Source organism: Heloderma suspectum, chromosome 4, assembly GCF_057233095.1.
Source record: "Heloderma suspectum isolate Gila_16-S chromosome 4, 16-S_ref, whole genome shotgun sequence".
NCBI classification, from domain to species: domain Eukaryota; kingdom Metazoa; phylum Chordata; class Lepidosauria; order Squamata; family Helodermatidae; genus Heloderma; species Heloderma suspectum.
In genome coordinates this window covers 146798234-146822292 of record NC_139461.1, presented here as the reverse complement: position 1 = coordinate 146822292, position 24059 = coordinate 146798234, and the positions used below count along the sequence as shown (strand labels likewise).

The following is a 24059-nucleotide window of genomic DNA, read 5'->3' as shown; positions in this document are numbered from 1 at the left end:
AACAACTTAAGTCACCATTTAACCAAAACTGAACCAAAAATGTACTGGTTTTAACTCAAAGGTTCCATCCAATTACAGAGAACAGAATTTAGCATAGTATTTTATTCTAACAATTCCTTGTATTTCCCCCCTTTTTTGTTTATCTGTCCTCCTCTCTGTTAAGGCAACTTGTTTTGCTGCATCCTGCAATACTATAAATTACTATTAAGCACAGAGAGACCAAGGGCAATTTGCCACAAAAGTTGTGCTGAATTAACATGGTCATCGCATGTAAACAAGTAGAGTGAAGCTCAAGGGAACTGTGGGCCAGAAGGGACAAGCAGACACAAATTATTTTGGTCACAACAGAGGTTCTTGCTAGAAATCCTTGTGAACTGCTCATATAAATGAATAGGAACGTTCCCTAATGGCAGTCAGCAAGCCACACCCTCAAGTTCACAGATATCTAATCCAGCTACCAAGGAGAGGTTGGGCTGTCCCCATCTAAACTGGGTTGTTCCTAGATTAGGCAAAAGGGTTCATTTTGCCTAGTGCGGTAAATGGAACACTGTTGTTCCATTTACTTCAACCAAGACTAGCAGCATCCCACAGAATAGGCATCACTAGGGGAGTAACATTAGCTAACCTGATGAATTTCTGCTGGGTCTCTCTGTGCCGTAGTCCTTGTCGAAGGTGGCACAGAGATGTTGCCCTCTCTTGTGTTCCTCTTTGGATGTTTCTCAGCAGCTGTGAAACCTGCCAATGAGCAATGATAAGCCTTGAAGAGAAAGCAAATCTGAGATGGAAACATCCCATTGCTGTCTGTGACAAAATCGCAATGCTTGCCTCATGGAGTCTATATTAACATTTATATGTATTTGCTGTGTTAAATAGAACCCAGGTAAGTTAGGGTTAACTGTTTGATAGTGAGGGAGTAAAAGGTAGGAGGAATGTGTGTGTGTGTGTGTGTGTGTGTGTGTGTGTGTAGACTGAGGGCATCTCTACACCAGCCTAAAATCCTGCATTTAAAATGGGGCTTTCTGCTTCTGTTTTAAATACAGGATCACAACAGCCACCTTTTTAACGTGCTTCTTTTCCCCCCAACCCCTTCCCCTCCTTCTCCCCGTATCTGAGTCTTCCATTATCTTTCATTGATCTCGCTCCTCTTTTTGCCGCTTTTCCTCTTTTCACAGAGGGAGCGCAAGCGGAACACAATGGGGTAATTTGATAGCTCATTATCTGCGACCTATTTAAAAACGGAGCAAAGGGCATTTAGTGCAGGAGACACCCTGAATGATCATGGTGTCATATAAAGAGACTGCAAACTTCCGTGAAGGAGCAATCTCAATCACAGGATAAAAGCTAAGTGTGAAGGAGCCCTTAGTTTATAAAAGGCAGGAGCAGACAGTTGGTTAGAGAAGAGATAGGGTTTGGAGATAGGGCCTTACGGTTTGATGAAGTTACATCTAGATAGTGCGGTTGTGGGAATAGGACTTAGAAGGGGTAGAGTAGGCAGGGTAAGAATGAGAACAGAGTGATTATAAGATATAACATCTCTTGTATTAAATAAACTTTAATTTATTTGTTTTTAAATTATAAAATCCCACGTCTTGTTCATCTTTCTGCACTCCCAATAGTGCTCATATTTCCTGGTACTTCTCTGTTTGAGTAAAGGGAACCAATTAGGCATATTGGGTGTCTCTTTTAACCCGGTGAATTTAGGGGCTGAAGCTTGTGGGACAATGAGGACAGCTGTCCCAAAGCGGAGGCAGACAGACCTGAGGGAGGGTTACATCACATTATCCTCCTCTCTAGAATAGAGGGCTGGAAAAATCCTGCAGTCTCTGGATATGATGTAGTTACATCTTTAAAGCTAAGCAGACCAAGGCCTAGAGATTACCTGATTCAGAGACTGCCTGTGAACCCACCATATTTTATTTATTTGGGAGATTTCTATCCTCGGCCAAAGTTTTAAAATGCCTGGGGGAATTACAAGTTCTTTGCCTGGTGCCGAAAAGAAGTAAGAGTTGGCCTCACCACAGGTAGGCCTCACTGGAGAAGGTGTTCTAGAGGCACCACAACTGAGAAGGCCCCCTACTTGGTGGCACTCACCTAAGCTCCAAAAGCAGGGGTACCTAGAGAAGGTGATGATCTGAACATACAAGCAAGTGTATTTGTATGAAGGCTTTCCTTCAGGTAACCAGGTCCCAAGCCATATAGGGCTTCACAGCTAAGCACCAGCAGTTTGAAGCGACCTTGGCAATGGACTGGCAGGAAGTCGAGCTTGAAAGGCACTTCAGGTGCATAAAAGTCAATGTTCTTTTAAAATATTTAAAATATCTGATACTTTAAAAATCAACTTAGGGTTTAAAAATTGTAGATACTAGGGTTTTCTTAAAGAATAACTAGGTTAATAGTAATATGAATATAACCACATTAGCCGCACAGTTAAATGAGCCAATTTGCATGTGATGCTAATTCACAGTTTAGCATTTAATGCATGTGCATTGCCCCTCCAACTCTCCGCATCTGGCATGGCCATAAGGAGATACTGGAAGCGACTGCTGCCATTTTCAACTAACTGTGGGTTATTATATCTAAACTCAGAAATTGTGGTTAGTTTTAACTATGGTTTGCCCAAACCAACCAACTTCAAACCATGATTAATGATCCTGGCTACTTTAGACAAACCATAATTAACGCTAGCTGTACTTCTGGTTCAGATATAATGATGAATAGTTATACACAGAAGCAACACATCTGGAGGGCCCCAGGTTAGGGACGGTTACTCTAAGTTATGATTTAGCAATACATCTGAACCAGACTCATCTCTAAACTGAATCAATGCCCTCTACCAGATTTATAGAAAAGCCTCCTCTAACTTAGTGTAAGTGAAGACCAATTTGATAATTTCTCAGATATGAATATTAACATTCTACCTACCAAACGTAAGGCATTTTATTTTCATCAAGTGAAAATAAACTGCTCTAGTCTGCCCAGTAAATATCAGACCTTACTTCAATCTATAAATCATGGGCATTTAATTTTCATTTGCTTTTTTTCTTTTTGTGAGGCTGTGGCTAGGCCAAGGAATAGTAAAGCAGAAATAAGCAACAATGCAAGGAAGTAGAAGAGAAGACAAGATTGTCCACTGTGCAGGACCCTATATTCCACAAACTGGCAATGCTGCTGGTTGTAAGGCAAACCATGAAATATTTTAAATAAATTCCTTCCATACATAAAATGTTACCACTAAACATGTTCTAAGATTAGAAAAATCAAGTTATCTAAAATAGTTTACAAAATGTCCCCTCTATGTGCTATAATGTAGCATAAATAATACAAATCAAGTTTAGTGGTCAAAATTGCACCGTTATTTAGGAAACATGAAGTAGTATCAATGAGAACCTTGCTTCAAATAAGCTTTTTTCCTTGCTGATTTAAATCAGTCCTCCCTGAAGCCAAAAGTATTTCTAAACAAACAGAAGGATTGTGGGATTAAATGCACTACAGTAAATTCCAATCTATTTCAGGAAGTGAGCGAGCCTCCTTACCTCTTCCTCAGAGAAATGAGCTGCTGCTTCCCTGTCAATTCCAACTTGTCCTTCATCTATCAAGGTGTCTTCACATAAAAGCCGTTTACTGATCAACTGCTGCAGCCTTCGTGCACTCCTCAGAGCTGTAACAAAGCAGCATCCAGTTAACAAGATGGCCCATTCTAAGGCGTAGAGAGCTGAAAAGAGCTCTTTTAATGTGAATATGGGACTGCAATACAGAGGATACACAAATCTTTCTGATTTAATAAAGCTGCAACTGCTATGGGAAAGTATCCTGAAAACTGTCAAGAACTCAATTTTGTTTTTGTGCCCTAACTGTGTACAGTCAGGGCCAGAAATATTGGAACAAGGATAACTGTTTTGGCAGTGCCTCTGTACACCACTACACTGAAGTTGAAAGAAAACACACCCAGATGGGAGCGAAGTCAGGACTTTCAGCTGAAATTCAAGGGGTTTGACAAAAGTGGGGCACTAACCATTCAGGAAGGACAGCCCGTGGCATACACACACACCCATCGTTGGTGGCTCATAAGTAATGGAACAAACCAACATTTCAAACTTAAGGGTCGCCTTTAATACCTGGATGAAAATCCTTTGCAGTCAATGACTGCCTGAAGTATGGAACCCATGGACATGACCAAATGCAGAGTTTCCTCCCTCAAGGTGCTTTGCCAGGCCTTTGCTGCAGCTGCCTTCAGCTGCTGCTTGTTTGTGGGTCTTTCTGCCTTCAGTCTTGTCTTCAGTAAGGGAAAAGCATGCTCTATTGGGTGGAGATCAGGTGACTGACTTGGCCATTGAAGGACATCCCACTTCTTTGCCTTGAGAAACTCTTGGGTAGCTTTGGCTGTATGTTTTGGGTCATTATCCATCTGCAATATGAAGTGGCATCCTATCAGTTTGGCAGCATTCGGCTGAATCTGAGCAGAAAGTATAGCCCTACACACTTCAGAATTCATCCTGCTGCTCTTATCAGCAGTCAGGTCATCAATAAACACCAGTGACCCGGTTCCATTGGCAGCCATACATGCCCATGCCATAACACTGCCTCCACCATGTTTGACAGATGATGTGGTATGCTTTGGATCATGAGCTGTTCCTTTCCTTCTCCATACTTTTCTTTTCCCATCATTCTGGCACAAGTTAATCTTGGTTTCATCAGTCCGAAGAATCTTATTCCAGAACTGGGCAGGCTTTTTTAGGTACTTGTTGGCAAAGGCTAATCTGGCCTTTAGGTTCTTGAGCATCACCAGTGGTTTGCACCTTGTTGTAAAGCCTCTGTATTCACATTCATAAAGCCGTCTCTTGACTGCAGATGTTGACAATGACATGCCTACCTCCTCAAGAGCGTTCTTGACCTGGCTAGATGTTGTGAAAGGGTTCCTTTTCACCATGAGCAGAATTCTGTGGTCATCCACTTTAGTTGTCTTCCGTGGCCTTCCAGGCCTTTTGCTGTTGCTGAGCTTGCTCGTTAATTCCTTCTTTTTCAGGATGTTCCAAACTGTTGTGTTGGCTACTCGCACTCTTTTTGCTACCTCTCTGATGGGTTTATTTTGTTTCTTCAGCCTAATGACAGCCTCCTTCACTCGCATGGACACCTCTTTGGACCTCATGTTGGGAGTTCCAGTGAACAGCTACCAAATGCAAATGTAACACTCAGAACCACCTCCGGGTCTTTTATCTGCTTGATTGGTCATGGGATACCCAGGAAACAGGCCACACCTGGCCATGCAGCTGCTTCTCAGCCATTCATTCCATTACTTATGAGCCACCAACGATTGGGGGGGGGTGCCACTGGCTGTCCTTCCTGAATGGTTAGTGCCCCACTTTTGTCAAACCCCTTGAATTACAGCTGAAAATCCTGACTTAACTCCCATCTCTGTGTGTTTCCTTTCAACTTCAATGTGGTGGTGTACAGAGGCCAACTGCCAAAACAGTTATCCTTGTGCCAATATTTCTGGCCCTGACTGTATAAGACTCCATTTGGCCAGGCTGAAGTGACACATAGCGATACAAACAGCTGTGTGTCTGTTACCTCGAGGTGTCTTTAGCCTTCAAGGGCAGAGTAAGACACAGTTAATTGAACTGAATGATCTCAGGTTTGTTCCTCTGAGAATTTTTACCCTCCCCTACAGGGTCTGGGAATGGTGCACCAGCCAATGAAGTAGAGGATACTCCTTGGAAAAGGGTGACAGGAGCAGAAAAACTAGAAGCCACTCTGCACCAGAGGAAGCATCAGAACTATGGAACTGTTTCCAGGTACTTGAGGACGAGACTGGAGGAAAGCCTGCAGAGAAGAATTACAGGGGAACTTGCATGAGAGCGAGCAAGAGGCTGAAGGTCAGTCAAGCAGAGGCAATGAAACCAAGGCCTACAACAACAAGAAGAGAAGAGTAGTAGTTGTGGGAGACTCCTTGCTGCGTGGGATCAAAACCCACATATGTCGCGAAGACCCATGGACTCGCCAGGTATGCTGTCTCCCAGGAGGACGGACTAGAGACGTGACTGAAGGGTTGCCTATACTCATAAAGCCCACTGACAGGTATCCCTTTCTGCTCATCCATGTGGGAACAAATGATACCACCAAGCGGAGCTATGAAGAAATCACATCAGACTTCGAAGCTTTGGGAAGGGAACTCAAGAACTTTGGGGCCCAGATAGTTTTCTCATCCATCCTCCCAGTAGTTAGAAGAGGGATAGAAAGGGAAAGAAAAATACTCCAGGTGAATGACTGGCTACAAAGGTGGTGCCATCACGAGAGATTTGGATTCTGGGACCACGGCCCATACTTCTTGGAAGATGGACTGTTGGCAAGGGATGGGTTGCACCTCACAAGGCCTGGGAAGAATGTGTTTGGCCACAGCATGAAGAGCTTCATCAGGAGGGCTTCAAACTGAATTCTACAGGGAACAGAGACGTAAAGTTGGAGGTAACAATGGACGAAAACTCATGTGCACTACAACGGAGAGAACAGCTCTAATAGCGCCCAATTATTTATTTATTTATTTATTTATTATTAAATTTATTAATCGCCCATCTGGCTGGTCACCCAGCCACTCTGGGCGATGTACAGCGTACAATAAAACAGTTTAAAACAATAAAATTCTACAGTAAAAACATTTCCTAAAATACCCTAACCCACCCCAAATGTCTGCCTGAACAACCATTAAAGAGGGGGCATGGTGGAGTTCCCTAGGGAGGGAGTTCCACAGAGTGGGGGCCACCACAGAGAAGGCCCTCTCCCTCATCCCCACCAGTCTAGCTGTCCTGGCTGATGGGACAGAGAAAAGGCCATCCAAGGCTGATCTTGTTAAGCGGCCTGTCTGGTGCTGCTGGAGGCGCTCCTTAAGATAGGCTGGGCCAGAACCATATAGGGTTTTAAAGGTCAAAACCAACACCTTGAATTTGGCCCAGAAAACAACTGGTAACCACTGCAACTCCTTCAGCACTGGAGTGATGTGATCTCGCCGGCAGCTGCCTTTAATCAGGCGAGCCACCGCGTTCTGTACCAGCTGCAGCTTCTGAACCGTCTTCAAGGGTAACCCCACGTAGAGTGCATTACAGTAGTCTAAACGAGAGGAGACCAGGGCATGTACTACCGATGGCAGCAGATGGTCGGGAAGGAAGGGGTGCAGCCGCCGTATCAGATGGAGTTGATACAGCGCTGTCCGGCTTACAGCTGACACCTGAGCCGTCTCCAGACATTTGGACAGGGATTCTACGGCCAACCTTGGTGAAGATTTGAACGAGAGGTAGAGCTGCGTGCCATCCACATATTGATGACACCACACCCCAAACCTCCTGATGATAGCCCCCAGCGGCTTCACATAGATGTTAAATAGCATCGGGGAGAGGATGGAACCCTGTGGCACCCCACAAGTGAGCAGCCAAGGGTCCGAAACCTCCTCTCCCAGTGCTACCCTCTGGTACCTGCCGGAGAGGAAGGACCGGAGCCACCGCAATAAGGTGTCTCCAATGCCCAACCCCTCCAGGCGGTCCAGGAGGATACCATGGTCAATGGTATCAAAAGCTGCTGAGAGGTCGAGGAGAACAAGGAAGGAGCATTCACCCCTATCCAGAGCCCTCCTCCTATCATCCACCAAGGCGACCAATGCCGTTTCTGTCCCATGCCCAAGCCTGAAGCCCGACTGAAATGGGTCTAGATAATCAGTTTCTTCCAAGTGTGCCTTCAACTGCATCGCCACCACACGCTCAATCACCTTGTCCAAAAATGGCAGATTTGAGACTGGGCGAAAGTTGTTCAGAACTTGAGGATCCAAGGAGGGCCTCTTTAGGAGTGGTCTGATCACTGCCTCCTTGAGGGCTGATGGCATCCCTCCCTCCTCAAGGGAGGCATTCACCACCGCCCTGATCCCCTCACCCAGTCTCTCTCTGCAGCCCATAATGAGCCAAGATGGGCAAGGATCAAGTAAGCAGGTGGTCGGCCTTACATATGAAAGCACCTTGTCCACTTCATCAGGAGGAAGAAGCTGGAACCGATCCCACAAAACCGGTTTGCCACAGGCCGCCTCTTGCTCACTAACTGTATCCACAGCATGCAGAGTAACATACCTAATCTGATCAATTTTATCTGCAAAGTGCCTTACCAAGGCCTCACAGGAGGCCTTAGAATGCTCCATTGGTTCAGGAGCCACAGGACCAACCAGGCTCCAGACCACTTGGAACAGCCTCCAAATGACCCAAAACATACAGCAAAAGCCGAGGTTAGCGAGGGATGCTAAAAGCAACAAAAAGGCTTTCTTCAGATACATGCATAGTAAAAGACACAGGAAAGAAATGGTGGTTCAACTATTAAATGAGGATGGCAAAATGATAAAAGATGACAAAGAAAAAGCAGAAGTGCTTAATTCCTACTTTGGCTCAGCCTTCTCCCGAAAGAGGGTCTATGACCCCCTGGCAAAAGTGAAGTACAGGCTGAAGGGGCAGGATTGCAGCTTGAGATTGACAGGCATATGGTCAAGGAACACTTAATTACTTTGAATCTGTTCAAATCTTCAGGGCCAGATGAAATGCATCCTAAAATAATAAAGGAACTGGCAGAAGAAGTCTCGGAACCACTGTCTATTCTCTTTGAGAAATCATGAAGGACAGGTGAAGTGCCAGATGGCTGGAGGAGGGCTAATGTTGTCCTTATCTTCAAAAAGGGCAAAAAGAAGGAACCTGGGAACTACAGACCAGTCAGTCTGACATCAATCCCTAGGAAAATTCTGCAGCAGATTATACAGAGATCAGTCTGTAAGCACCTTGAAAACAATGCAGTGATGACTTGAAGCCAACATGGATTTGTCAAGAACAAATCCTGCTACACTAATCTGATCTCATTTTTTGATCAAGTAACCTCCCTTGTGGACTGTGGGAATGCTATGGACATAATATACCTCGACATCAGCAAAGCTTTCGACGAAGTGCCCAATGATATCCTGATTAGCAAACTAGCTAAAAGTGGGAAGATGAAACAGCTCTCAGGTGGATCCACAGTTGGCTACGGAATCAGACTCAAAGAGTGCTTATCAATGGGATCTCCTCAAACTGGGGAGAGGTAATAAGCTGGGTACCACAGGGCTCAGTCCTGGGCCGACTGGTCTTCAACATTTTTATTAATGACTTGGAAGAGGGGGTGCAAGGAATGTTTATCAATTTTGCAGATGACACAAAATTGAACAGGATAGCTAATACCCTGGAAGACAGAAACAAAATTAAAAGCGATCTTGATAGGCTGGAGCACTGGGCAGAAAACAGAATGAAATTTAACAGGGACAAATGCCAAGTTCTGCACCTAGGAGAAAGAAGCCAAACGCACATGGGCGATCGTGGCGATCACTCATGACCGAGTAAGATTGTCTTCCAAGAGTAGCGTCTTAGCAGTGGGTCTGCAGGTGGCTGTGAAGGCCGATTTTGGATCCACACAGCCTCCCACAGTGAGGACATAGGTTTCCAGGTGGAAGGAGGTCACGATGAGGGTTTGCTTGACATGCCTTCCGCTGAGCTCATTTCTCCCTTTCACCCTGTACTCGTGCTTCTTCAAAGTCCATAGCGCCTTTAATATAGGCTGACCTCCAGTTGGAACGCTCATGGGTTAGAACTTCCCAGTTCTCAATGCTGATGTTACATTTTTTTAGATTAGCTTTGAGAACATCTTTAAATCTCTTTTGCTGTCCACCAATATTCCATTTTCCATTCATGAGTTGGGAATAAAGTAGCTGCTTTGGGAGACGATGATCAGGCATTCGAACAACATGGCCGGTCCAGCGAAGTTGATGTTGGAGAATCATTGTTTCAACGCTGGTGATCTTTGCTTCTTCCAGTACGCTGACATTAGTCCATCTGTCTTCCCAAGTAATTTGCAGAATTTTTTGGAGGCAGCGTTGATGGAATCTTTCGAGAAGTTGGAAGTGGCGTTTATAGATGGTCCATGTTTCACAGGCATACAGCAAGGTTGGTAGTACAATGGCTTTGTAAACAAGCATTTTAGTCTCCCTGTGAATGTCCCGATCCTCAAACACTCTATACTTCATTCTGGAGAATGCTACACTCGCAGAGCTCAGGCGATGCTGAATTTCAGCGTTGATGTCGGCTTTTGTGGAGAGATGGCTGCCAAGATAAAAAAAGTGATCAACATTTTCCAGCATCACACCGTTAAGCTGGATTGATGGCACTACAGAGGGATTGGTTTGTGCTTGCTGGTAAAGCACTTTGGTTTTTTTTATGTTAAGCGAGAGGCCAAGCTTTTCATATGCTTCTGCGAAGATGTTTAGGATAGTTTGGAGATCTTCCTCTGAATGTGTGCAGATTACATTATCATCAGCATATTGGATAGGGGCGAATGCTCCTTCCTTGTTCTCCTCGACCTCTCAGCGGCTTTTGATACCATTGACCACGGTATCGTGCTGGACCGCCTGGAGGGGTTGGGCATTGGAGACACCGTATTACGGTGGTTCCGGTCCTTCCTCTCCGGCAGGTACCAGAGGGTAGCACTGGGAGAGGTTTTGAACCTGTGGCCGCTCACTTGTGGGGTGCCACAGGGTTCCATCCTCTCCCCGATGCTATTTAACATCTATGTGAAGCCGCTGGGGGCGATCATCAGGAGGTTTGGGGTGTGGTGTCATCAGTATGCGGTTGACACACAGCTCTACGTCTCATTCAAATCTTCACCAAGGTTGGCTGTAGAATCCCTGTCCAAATGTCTGGAGACGGTGAGTGGCGGGATGGGGAGGAATAAGCTGAAGCTGAACCCTGACAAGACCGAGGTACTTTTGGTGGGAAACAAGAGGAGGTTGGGGGATGTTGACCTGGTGTTGAATGGGGTACGGTTACCCTTGAAAGACCAGGTCTGCAGCTTGGGGGTCATCTTAGACTCCCAGCTGTCCATGGAGGCTCAGGTGTCAGCTGTGAGCCGGACAGCGCTGTACCAACTCCATCTGATACGGCGGCTGCGCCCCTACCTTCCCGACCATCTGCTCCCATTGGTAGTACATGCCCTGGTCTCCTCTCGTTTAGACTACTGTAATGCGCTCTACGTGGGGTTACCCTTGAAGACGGTTTGGAAGCTGCAGCTGGTACAGAACGCAGCGGCTCTCCTGATTAAAGGCAGCTGCTGGCGAGATCACATCACTCCAGTGCTGAAGGAGCTGCACTGGCTACCAGTTGTTTTCCAGGCCAAATTCAAGGTGTTGGTTTTGACCTTTAAAACCCTATATGGTTCTGGCCCAGCCTATCTTAAGGAGCGCCTCCAGCAACACCAGATAGGCCGCTCAACAAGATCAGCCTCGGATGGCCTTCTCTCTGTCCCATCAGCCAGGACAGCTAGGCTGGTGGGGACGAGGGAGAGGGCCTTCTCTGTGGTGGCCCCCACTCTGTGGAACTCCCTCCCTAGGGAACTCTGCCATGCCCCCTCTTTAATGAGCTTCCGTCATGCATTAAAAACATGGTTATTCAGGCAGGCATTTGGGGTGGACTAGGGTAATTTTAGAAATGTGATGTTTTTAATGTTGAATTTTATTGTGTAAACTTTTTATTGTTGTACATCACCCAGAGTGGCTGGGTGACCGGCCAGATGGGCGATTAATAAATTTAATTAATTAATAAATAAAATATTGAAGTTCTATGACAGAGGTGGTAATTACCTTACTTTTTGCTTTCAGCCTACTGAGATTAAAAAGTTTTCCATCTGTTCGATATATGATTTCTACACCAGTGGGAAGTTTCCCTTCAACAAGGTATAGAATCATAGCAGTAAAGATAACGAATAAGGTTGGAGCAATGACGCATCCCTGTTTAACGCCTGATCCCACTTTAAATGGATCACTTTGAGAGCCATTGTTATCCAAAATTGTTGCCGTCATGTCATCATGGAGGAGCCGCAAGATGTTCACAAATTTATTAGGACATCCAGTTTTCAGAAGGATGGTCCAGAGAGCAGTTCAGTTTACAGTGTCGAAAGCCTTAGTCAGATCAATAAACGCCATGTACAAAGGTTGATTTTGCTCCCTGCATTTTTCTTGGAGCTATCGTGCAGTGAAGATCATATCCACTGTCCCCCTAGAGGGGCGGGTGCCATTTTGGGATTCAGGGAGAATATCTTCTGAGATAGATAGAAGGTGGTCTGTGAGGATCCCTGCCAGGATTTTGCCTGCCGTAGCTAGAAGAGAGATGCCTCGATAGTTTCCACAATCTGTTCTATCGCCCTTTTTGAAGAGAGTGATAATTATGGCATCCCTGAAGTCTGCTGGGATCTCCTCCCTCATCCAGATTTTTTCGATGAGCTTGTGAAGCTGTTGTGTAGCTTCAGGCCCACCTTCTTTAAAAACTTCAGCAGGGATTCCACTGGGTCCACTAGCTTTGTTATTTTTCATTTGGTTAAGGGTTTTACTGACTTCCTCCAAACTAGGGGATACTGCAAGCTCATCTCTGGTTTGTTTTTGTGGAATTTCCAAGAAGACCTCATCAGCCACAATAGAGTTATGGTTAAGGAGGTTGTGATAATGCTCTTTCCAACGCAGTGCAATAGACCCTTTGTCCTTTAGAAGTTTGGCATCGTCTATTGAGCGTAAGGGGTTTGTACCATGATTTGTTGGTCTGTAGATGGCCTTTGTGGCATTAAAAAAGCCCCGTGCATCATGGACATCTGCAAGATGCTGGATTTCTTGACCTTTCTTTATCCACCAGGTGTTCTTAAGTTCTCTAGTTCTTCTTTGGACCTCAGCCTTTGCACTGGCGTGGATTTTTTTCTTAACGGCACAGTTGATGTCTTTTTGCCATATTTGGAAGACTTTCCTTTTCTTATCAATAATATGTTCAATCTCCCTATCATTCTCATCAAACCAATCCTGATGTTTCTTAGTTTGGTATCCGATAGTTTGTTCACAGGCTGCGATAATGGAGGTCTTCAGTTTATTCCAGTGTTCCTCCACATTTTCAGGGGTTTTCATAGACAGATGTTCCTTGAGAGTTGTTTGAAAGCAGGCTCGCTTAATAGGATCTTGAAGGGCTTGGGTGTTAATTTTACGTCTTAGTTTTCTTCCTTGGAGCCTACGTTGAGGGACAATCTTAAAGGCCATCACAGAACGAATTAATCGGTGGTCTGTCCAGCAGTTGTCAGCTCTCATCATGGCTCTAGTGAGGAGTACATCACAACGATCTCTGGCACGGACAACTACATAGTCTAAGAGATGCCAGTGCTTCGACAGAGGATGCTTCCATGATGTTTTAAATTTATTTTTCTGGTGAAAGAGTGTGTTGGTAATAACAAGATTATGCTCTGCACATTTAGTCAGAAGTAAAATTCCGTTCTGGTTACTGTTGCCGACTCCTTCTTTCCCAGTGATCCCCGGCCACAAATCAAAATCACGCCCAACTCTTGCATTGAAATCACCCAGGAGAATAATTTTATCCTGCTTAGGTATCTCTGATAAGATGGTGTCCAGCTGGGAGTAAAAAATTTCTTTGATGTCTTCATCAGCATCTAATGTTGGGGCATAGGCACGTAAAACAGTTGCCTGCTGGTTTTTGGCGAGTTTTATTCTAATGGTTGAGAGTCGTTCGTTAATGCCAGTAGGAACTTCTGACAAGAGCTTCATAAGATCATTTTCAATAGCAAAGCCTACTCCATGTATTTGTCGTTCTTGTTCAGGCAGTCCTTTCCAGAATAAGGTATAACCTCCTTTTTCTTCCTTCAGTTGTCCCTCTCCTGCTCTTCGGGTTTCTTGGACTGCTGCTATATCAATGTTAACACATCTCAGCTCCCTTGCAATGATGGCAGTCCTGCGTTCAGGGCATTCACTATCTGTATTGTCCAGCAGTGTCCATATATTCCATGTTCCAAAGTTCATTTGTCTTTTGCAACCGCTAAGTGGTGACCCCACTGGACACGGTAATCCAGTCAGGGAGGAGTGAGGCAGACTATGTTTAGGGCACCTTTTCTACCCCCCTCCCCATATGGGGTGAGCAGAGCGGATCCTAAATAGGACTGCTCAGTCATGGATACAGCTGCCGAACTACTCAACTGCCTCGGGCCTTGAGTCAGGACGACTGCATCTGTATCCACCGCTCATGTGCTGGTCCATGACTAGGGGCTTCCGGATTTCACAGTCCTGCCCCCATTGCTGTTTGCTGATCGCCATGGGATTTTTGATTGCTTAGGTGGATTGGAAGATGCCTGTGCGTGAATTTGTTTTATGTGTGGAGATCAGTGCACAATGATCAACACACAGTCTTCACAGAAAAAGGCTCTAATCCAACGGCATGGATAACATGACGATTGGTAGTCCTTTATCCGTTGCAGCCTTCATCCGCCTTCACAGCCATTGTAACATACATCTTGTTATCTTCCGCCTGTTCTGCCATTGAGGACTTTCTTGGATCATTCTTTGTCTGGTTCCTCCCCCTTGACCTTACCACCATGGGTGTCCCTGCTGGGAGTACATAACTCCCGACGGCTTCGCTCACAGGGTTCACTGGAACACACAAGCCCACTTACCACAACAAGATGACGATCCAGTGAGTGAGAATACATGGGCGATACTTGGCTCAACAATCCTACAAGCAAGAAGGATCTTGGAATTGTTGTAGATCACAAGCTGAATATGAGCCAATAATGTGATGTGGCATTAATAGAATTATAACTTCCAAATCCCGGGAAGTACTAGTTCCCCTCTACTCAGCACTGGTTAGGCCTCATCTGGAGTACTGTGTCCAGTTCTGGGCACCACACTTGAAGAAGGATGCAGACAAACTGGAGAGGGTTCAGAGGAGGGCAATGAAAATTATCAGGGGACTGGAAACAAAACCCTATGAGGAGAGACTGAAAGAACTGAGCATGTTTAGCCTTGAGGAGAGAAAACTGAGGGGAGATATGATAGCACTCTTCAAGTACTTGAAAGGTTGTCACAGATAGGAGGGCCAGGATCTCTTCTCGATCATCCCAGAATGCAAAACACGGAAGAATGGGCTCAAGTTACAGGAAGCCAGATTCCGGCTGAAAATCAGGAAAAACTTCCTGACTGTAAGAGCAATATGACAATGGAACCAATTACCAAGGGAGGTGGTGGGCTCTCCCACACTGGAGGCATTCAAGATGAGGCTGGACAGCTTTCAGGGATGCTTTGACTTGGATTCCTGCATTGAACAGGGGATTGGACTCGATGGTCTTATAGGCCCCTTCCAACCCTACTATTCCATGATTCTATCTCCCTTGAGTCATTAGGGTCTGAGCATAAAAAGAACATAAGAAGAGCCATGCTGGATCAGACCATCTAGTCCAGCATTCTGTTCATACAGTGGCCAGCCACTGACCAGGAAACCCACAACCAGGACACGAGTGCAACAGCACCCTGCCACCCAAGTTCCCTAGGAACTGGTGCACATAGGCATGCTGCCCTTTTGTCTTTGTCTTCATGCTTCAACTTGCTTTCAGGCTTGTGATTCTCTGGACCCCAGATTGGGCCCTGTCCTATTAGAAGACCTGTAGTTAGGTAATGTACAAGCAGATTTAGGTATTTTTTGCTATTTTTGCCTGAAGTGCTGTTTACAAAGGTTGCTCTGGTTTTTCTATGCCTTTTATTCCTTTTTCCCCTTCCCCCACTGTAAATAAACTTAACACCTTCCTCAAGAGCTGTGTGTGCTTTCTTCCAAGTTAGCCTTAGTACTAAATCCAGAGTCTTCTGCTTGGTTACCTGCTACTGTTTAACATTTCAGGCTTGAGGCTTGTGAACAGGGTAGGGTGAAGCTGAACCCCTAGTCCCTAAGCCTCAAGAGTGTCCTGTAAGGTTTGAGAGTCCCCTGGCTCAGGCTGAGGTGGATGTAAGGGGTCGTGTCAGCCTACCTTGGCAATTATTTGTCCCTGCCTACACTGCTGTGAGCTAGAGCACACACACACTCTAAGCCTCAGTGGACAGGACATCCCTGAGGTAACGTGCAAGGAGGGCAGCAATGAGCAAGACTTCTATTCATTTGTCACTTGGTAAACACAGAGCAAATAAGCAAAGTAGTAGTATGATCTATAGGTGCTACGGGAAATGAAGAAAGCTGAGAAATGAAGACAGTTCCGTCACTGAAGTGACAAGTGAGAGAAGGAGACTATCTCAATGCCAAAGTCTCAAATAGCATCTTCTGCGGCATCACACAGAAATGCCAACCTACAACTAATTCGCTGCAAATAAAGTATACGATGTTCTTCCACCCTAAAAATAATATTGGTTACAAAGTATAAGGGAGTCACAAACTGCATAAATACCAAGTACTATTCTCTATATCAAAAGGACCAGTTACTTCTTTGCAGACTCAACTGCAAGACTTTGCTGACTTAACCAACACTTAAGGCTGAAAATTTTGCATGTTCTTAATACTTTACAACCTAAACAGTAATGGTATAGACTATAGCTAAAAACATGAAGTTTCATTTGGTTCTTTTGTAGTATTTGATACCAACTTAAGCTGCAGCTGCTTAATTTCATTATGAAAAATGCTGTTTAAAGAACACACCTTCTTTTCCTTTTTCTAAATTGGAGCCAATATTCTATTTAGTTTAGGGAAGGGCTGAAAATTATCTCGCTGAGCAGCAGAACACTGTCCTGAGAAGAATTTCCTGGTAGAGAGTAAGAGTGGCAAGATATATAGTAGGAAGAAGATGGAGGAATCTTTCACAGAGTTTAAATGCCAGGAGTATCTCAGCCGACAGCATCATCCAGTGCAGGATAATCAGGGTGATCATATTTAGTCATATGTCTCACCTGGAAAAACTTGACTATGGAGTGTATTTAGTACCTGACACTCTTGAAACCAAAGGTGATTTGTTGAAATCCTCCATTGTGCATTAAAGACTAGGAAAGAATTAATGCTAAAAAACACAAAACTGAATAATTCCAGACATCAATAGTGACAAGTAACACATTTTGGAAAAGGAGGTGTGTTTGGTGCATTCCCTTACTAACCTTTAATTCACAATGTTAATACATATTCTAATAAAAAAATGTTTTCATTGATTTGAGTTCTAGTGCTGTTGACCCTCTTCCTGCTCTTCTCTGGTCAGATGTCAAAAAAGTTGGTCCTTGGAGAGCAAAATATGAAGCATCTGTTGACATATCAGGAATGGATAGTCATTATCTCAGTTGTTCTGCCATAGCACATATGCCATGAGTGTCTTAGAAAAACCCAGTCGCTCAAGCAGACTAGGAAGAGCTGTTTGTAAAATCATATCTTCAAAATGAACCCAAATGGGTTAACTGGACTCCTTCAGAATCATTAGTGTGAGGTTTTGAGTTTTGAACAGGGGTGACATCTTTCCCCATAGACAGCAAGTCACTTACTGCACAATACTGCTTGTCTCCTCTCCTCCCAGCTTCAATTAGTGTTGGTGTAACCCCAACAAACTGTTTGATTTAGTTCTATAGGGGCAGGGTCATCACTGAGGAGAGAGCTAGGAGGAAAAAGAGTCAGCTTGTTCTACTGGGGACCCGAAGACATCAAGCTGAGGAACAATTATGGGCCTTTATCATCTTGTATAAGGACCATGACCTTTGGACTGCAATGTATAAATTTGCCATTTACTGTTGTGCTGTTGCTTTGGGGCTAAAGTTGTCTGCAGAGAAGTAACCGAAATGTCCAGTTCCTTGGTGAGCCAGTGTAACATTTGGACACACTCCCCATGTCCAGTTCCCTGCATAGATCATCCACCAAGGCGACCAAAGCAGTCTCTGTCCCATAACCAGGCCTGACATCAAACTGAAATGGGTCTAGATAATCCACCCCATCCAGAAATCCTTGGAGCTGAGAAGCCACCACACACTCCAGCAGCTTGCCCAGGAACGGAATATAGGAGAAAGGCCAGAAATTATCCAACACAGTGGGGTTCAGGGAAGTTGTTTTACCACCAACTCCTTGAGGCAAGACAGAAGCACACCTTGCCATAAAGAAGGATTCACCACTGCCCTTACCCACAAGGTCAGTCCCTCCCTGGCTGCTTTTATAAGCCAGGAAGGGCAAGAGTCCAGCACAAGTGGCAGGCCTCAAGTCTCCAAGGATCCTGTCCAGATCCTTGGGCTGTACAAATTGAAAAGTATCCATTATAACTGGACAAGCAGGAGCCAAAATTACATCCACCGGACCTGAATCAACTATGGCACCCAAGTCAGAAAGGATACACTCAATCTTATCTGCAAAGTATCGCATAAATGGGTCACAGCAGGCTATCAAGTGGTCCACCTCTTCTTCTTGGAGACCAGAGTGTAACAGGCCTCTGACCACCCAAAAAAGCTCCACGGGGTGATTCTGAGAGGATGCAACAGTGGCAGAGGAGTCCAATGTCTTCGCTGCCCTCGTTGCTACCAAGTTAGCTTTCAAATGAACTCTAGCCCACATTCAGTCAGATTCATTTTGAGTTTTCTGGCAACATTGCTCTAGTCAACATCCCACTTGTTTCATCACCTGCAGCACCCTGGAAAACCAGGGGGCTCCACTCCAGGGCAGAGGACTCTCAGGAGCAATAGCGTCAACCACCCAGGCCATTTCTCCATTCCAGAGATCTACAAACGCGTCAACAAAATCACCTGCTGAGATGACAGGAAATCCCCAAGAGCTGTCAGAAAGCCATCCAAATCTATCAGTCTCCTGGGGTGGACCATTTTAAAGAGACTCTGAGTCCCAGCAAGTATAAACCCCACCAAGTACTGATGTGTCCATGACAACAGAACTATAGAAAGTTCCTCCACTCCCAGATCATCATCCCGCCCTACAGAGAAAACCAGACCCACAGTGTGCCCTGCTGAATGAGTAGGGCCAGATACTAATTGGGACAGACCCATGGAGGCCATGAAGTCCTGAGCCATTCTCAACAAGGTGGCCTCAGCATGTACGTCGAAGTCCCCCAGCACAACAAACTGCCGAGACTCCAGCACCAAACTCGAGATCGCCTCCACTAGCTCAGGAAGGGAGGCTGCTGAGCAGCAGAGCAGGCAGTACACCAACAGAATCCCTGTTCTGTCCCAAACATCCACCTTCAGAGAAATTCACTCGAAACTGGAAAACTGCAGGATGGGACATCTGAACAGAATCCCGAGAGACTACTGCAACTCCTTCCCTGGGAAAATTCTGGAGCAGATGATAAAGCAATCCATCTGGAAACACCTTGAAAACAATGCAGTGATTACTCGAAGCCAACATGGATTTGTCAAAAACAAGTCCTGCCAGACGAATCTGATCTCATTTTTTGATCAAGTAACCTCCCCTGTGGACCGTGGGAATGCTGTAGACATCATATGCCTCGACTTCAGCAAAGCTTTCGACAAAGTGCCCCATGATATCCTGATGAGCAAACTAGCTGAAAGTGGGCTAGATGAAACAACGATCCAGTGGATCCACAGTTGGCTACAGAATCGGACTCAAAGCGTGCTTATCAATGGGACCTTCTCAAACTGGGGAGAGGTAACGAGTGGGGTACCGCAGGGCTCAGTCCTGGGCCCAGTGCTCTTCAACATTTGTATTAATGACTTGGAGGAGGTGGTGCAGGGAATGCTGATCAAATTTGCAGATGACACAAAATTGGGCAGGATAGCTAATACTTTGGAAGACAGAAACAAAATTCAAAGTGATCAGGATAGACTGGAGCGCTGGGCAGAAAACAACAGAATCACATTTAATGGGGATAAATGCTAAGTTCTGCACCTAGGAAAAAGAAACCAAATGCACAGTTACAAGATGGGGGATACCTGGCTCAACAACACTACAAGCAAGAAGGATCTTGGAATTGTTGTCGATCACAAGCTGAATATGAGCCAACCATGTGATGTGGCTGCAAAAAAGGCCAATGCTCTTTTGGACTGCATTAATAGAAGCATAGCTTCCGAATCCCGGGAAGTACTAGTTCCCCTCTACTCAGCACTGGTTAGGCCTCATCTGGAGTACTGTGTCCAGTTCTGGGCACCACACTTTAAGAAGGATGCAGACAAACTGGAGAGGGTTCAGAGTAGGGCAACAGATGATCAGAGGACTGGAAACAAAACCCTATGAGGAGAGACTGAAAGAACTGGTCATGTTTAGCCTTGAGAAGACTGAGGGGAGATATGATAGCACTCTTCAAGTACTTGAAAGGTTGTCACAGAGAGGAAGGCCAGGATCTCTTCTCCATCATCCCAGCACGCAGGACACAGAATAATGGGCTCAAGTTACAGGAAGCCAGATTCCGGCTGAACATCAGGAAAAACTTCCTGTTAGAGCAATACGACAATGGAACCAATTCCCTAGGGAGGTGGTGGGCTCTCCCACACTGAAGGCATTCAAGACGAGGCTGGACAGCCATCTGTCAGGGATGGTCTGACTTGGATTCCTGCATTGAGCAGGGTGTTGGACTTGATGGCCTTGTAAGCCCCTTCCAACCCTACTATTCTATGATTCTATCCTCCTTCCTCATGTCTTGCCTGATGCAACCCAAGTGGACAAAGTTGGGAGAGACCAAGTCTCTGGTTTGGCACACTCATCCAGGATCACGTCCTGGATGGCTATTGTTTACTCATTCACCAACCTGGCATTCAGCAGGAGAACATTCAACCCAGGGGGCCTGTCACCAGGGCTACTCAGGCTCTCTGATATGGGAGACAGCTTGGGAGCAACCCTCACCCTATTGTGCTCCCCCAATACCCAGCTGCCTCCCATCACCATATATCCCTCTAATGTCCCAGTGGCTGCTCCCTGTACCTCTCCACCTCCCTGTGCCTTTTCAAAACACATTTCTCCTGCCAAAAAGCAATTAGACAATTGGCCAAAGAACCAATCCAGCTCCTCTGGAAGAAGCCACATACAAACCTGATTCACGCTCTCTCCGCAAGGCTCGCAGTTCTTCGACATTGCAGCCGTATGGTTGGTTGTGGCTTCTTCTCCAGCTCCTTGCACCAGAAATTTCAGGTGAGGCAGCAGCTGGTATTGCTCCAAAACCTGAGACTGATCCAACAGAAAGCATGACTGTTGTTTCAAGCCTGTGCTGCCCCTACCTGGTTTGGGCAGCTGTAGCAAGGACCCTTCTAAGTGAGGCTAAGTGTGCTTAGAGAACTAGCCAGACACAACTATCAGCTGGAACTAGTACTAAAATTTTATTTGCATGTATTATAGCTCCTAGCTGCCGCATTCACGCGAGTCTCTCGGGCCACCGACTGAGTACCTCACCCTCCCCAGCAGGGGGGCCACCAACAGCGGCCAGCCCCGGCAGCTCGAGAGGAGAAGCACACGGGCAGCTACGAAGGGAGGGAGAAAGACAAGCGGACCCCATCAACAGCCTCAACCGGCAGGGGAATGGAGGGAGGCCTTGTCCAGGCGCGGGGACGCCACGCGGCGGCTAGGATAGCAAAGACTTCCGAGCCGCCCTACCAGTGGGAGCCCACGCGAGAACGCTCTCGTACTCCGCTGCACGGGACAGCCATCTTCGCGGATATACATGCTTGACCTTTGACCCAGGGCGCCTGCGCAGCGGAAGAGGGGAGGGCTTTTTTTCTCCCTTCCAGCCGGACTGTGTCTTGGCTGGGAAAAGGAAGCTGTAACTTCTCTATGGTGGGTTCCGCAGAGTCAAGAAAGTAGAGAGTCGGCTATTTCTCAGTTCACGTTAAGAAGCCCGTGTCATATCCCCCGTGGCAGAAGTGAGAAGTGCCCATAGAAATCAATGGAATGTAGCTGTGACTGTGCGACAGACACAAAGGATAGCAGCAAATAGAAGAGTTCTTTTTAACTCAGGTCTTATTTAGAGCGGGTTTTTAAAAACCAATATTTAACTAAATAGCCCTACCAATGCTACTTCCAAAGCAAATGCAGTCCATTGTCCCCATATTGCGGGGAGTGGGTCTTTGGCTGAGAGTGGCTTACAACAGTCCCGCAAGGTAGTCCACTGTTATATCCCTGTTGCAGGTAGGGCTGTATTGGGAGTAGCTTATGACTGCCCTGCAACTTGGTCCACCGTTGCAGGTCATACATGGGACTGTGGATTGTTTGAATTTCCAGCCCAAAGTCCTCTATACAAAATACGTCACAGATGGCAGTCTTGTGGTTCATTGACAAGCATGCAGATGGGTTGCACAGTTTTTTTTAAATCACATGAACTAAGACCTAAGTTAGAAAGAATATGAACTCATCCTTCTGTTGCTTCCTTTTGTTTCTGTGGACATGCTGATGTCCAGGTGTTCTCCATTGATTTATATGGGAAGTTTTCATTTCTACCCCAAGGGTGGGGGATAATTAAAAAAAAAAAAAAAAAACATTTCTATTGAAACTGGAAATTCAAAATATGTGTCTCTGATTTTTTCTTATCTGTAAAGGGGACTTCATGGGACAAGAGGACAATAGTTGACTAGAGACAGAAAATTCATAACCATTGTTTGCGTAGTCACTCCCCCTTAGCAGCCTATTCCGTCCCTCGAGCCCATGATCTTATGGCTCTTTCCTATCCGATTTAGACTAGTTGATGACCATGGGTCGCAGTTTGAATGTCATGGGTACCCAATTGCCTTTTGGTTTCCAATATTCTTAAAATATATTTACTAACTTTTCTGGTTCTGGGTAAAAGTTAGATCTAGTAGAATCTGCATAGATCCTTCTGAATGTGCAGGATTTTTACATGCAGGCCATTAAAATCTACTATCAAATCACATGTCTACAGACTGCACCATTGGCACTTCATAGCACAACTGTAGCACAAAATCATGGATATGAGGCATAGATTCTTAGGATTTTTACATGGAGACACACCAAGGCCACAATCAGAGACCGCATCCACGTCCGCGGACTATATCATACCATTTATAATCCAGGGCTTTGTAGCTCACCCTCTAAGAACTTCTGTGGTCTTGCTCCGGGTCTCCCTGCCATCTGAAGTATTAATGAAAGTTAGTGGTGGTGGTACTAAGATGTTAAAACACCCTGCCAAAGCAAGTGTGTTTACCTGGCCACACTGCTGCTTGGCTTCTGATAGGCCGCCAAGTTCTGTCTTCTTCAGTGAGCAATTATAGGCATTGTCATTTAAATCTGGGTTCTGATTGTTGCTGTTAAAATCCATTTTTATGCTGGTTTTGCTTACTTTTAATTTGATAACTTACATTTGACGATTTAATCCCAAATATCTGCTTTCTAACTTGTTCATAAAAGATCTGTAGTTGGGGTGAACAGTGAAGAGGTCAAGTTTGCTGATGATACCAACTTATTCAAGTTGGTAAACAACAACAACAAGATTGTGAAGAGCTCTAAAAGGATCTCCCCAAACTGGGTGAATGTGCAAATGTGGTTCAATGAAAGTAATTGCAAAGTGATGCACATTAGTGCAAAAAATCCTAACCTGAGGTCTGAGCTGGCAGAGACTAATCAGGAATGAGATCTTGTTGGAGTCATGGTGGCTAGCTCAATGAAAACATCAAACCAGTGTGCAGCAGCTATGAAAAAGGCAACTTCTATGCTAGGGATCAGTAGGAAAGGGACTGAAGATAAAACTGCCCAGTATTCCAAATCTATGGCACAAGCTCATTTAGAATACTCTATACAGTTCTGTTCACCACATCTGAAAAAGAATATTGTAGTGCTGGAAAAGAAGCAGAGCAACTCCCGTATAAGGAAAGGTTTCAATGTATGGGGCTTTTTAGCTTAGAAAAAAATCAAGTAGGGGGACATGGAAGAGGTGTAGGCATGTTGTGGAAAAAGTGGATAGCAATAAGTTTAATACTAGAGGCTAGGGTAAATTCAGGACAGATAAAAGGAAGGACTTCTGTGGTAAGAGGGGCAAAAGGGCCCCTCAGTTCGGTTTGTTGGCTAGCTGATGGTCCAATGAATCAAATAGACACGGGTAAGCTCTGGATCAAACACATCTTTATTGCTTAAGCAAGGCAGTAGTCTCAAAGAGAAATCAGCAGCGAACAAAGGGCGGTACACACTTTTATACTATGCTGCCAAACGAGTTTTACAACGGAAAAATACTGCTGCTGGGCAGAGGAAGACCCCTCTGACCAGGTGCCTATCAAAGTTCTATTGTGATGACTCACAAGCCAG

The 24059-nt window shown here is 45.4% G+C and overlaps 1 protein-coding gene across 1 annotated transcript in view; it reads right to left on the bottom strand.

Moving 5' to 3' along the window:
- The window catches only part of TMCO6 (transmembrane and coiled-coil domains 6), a 48389-nt gene extending 27308 nt beyond the window's left edge, over window positions 1-21081 (bottom strand). The window contains exons 1-3 of the mRNA XM_084850898.1: window positions 20847-21081; window positions 3534-3658; window positions 626-735 (exon numbers count right to left, since the gene is read on the bottom strand). Of these exons, the coding sequence (XP_084707024.1) occupies window positions 626-735; window positions 3534-3658; window positions 20847-21000 (389 nt within the window). The 5' untranslated portion in view covers window positions 21001-21081. The remainder of the gene's footprint in view (window positions 1-625; window positions 736-3533; window positions 3659-20846) is intronic.
- Between the last annotated feature and the right edge of the window lie 2978 nt (window positions 21082-24059).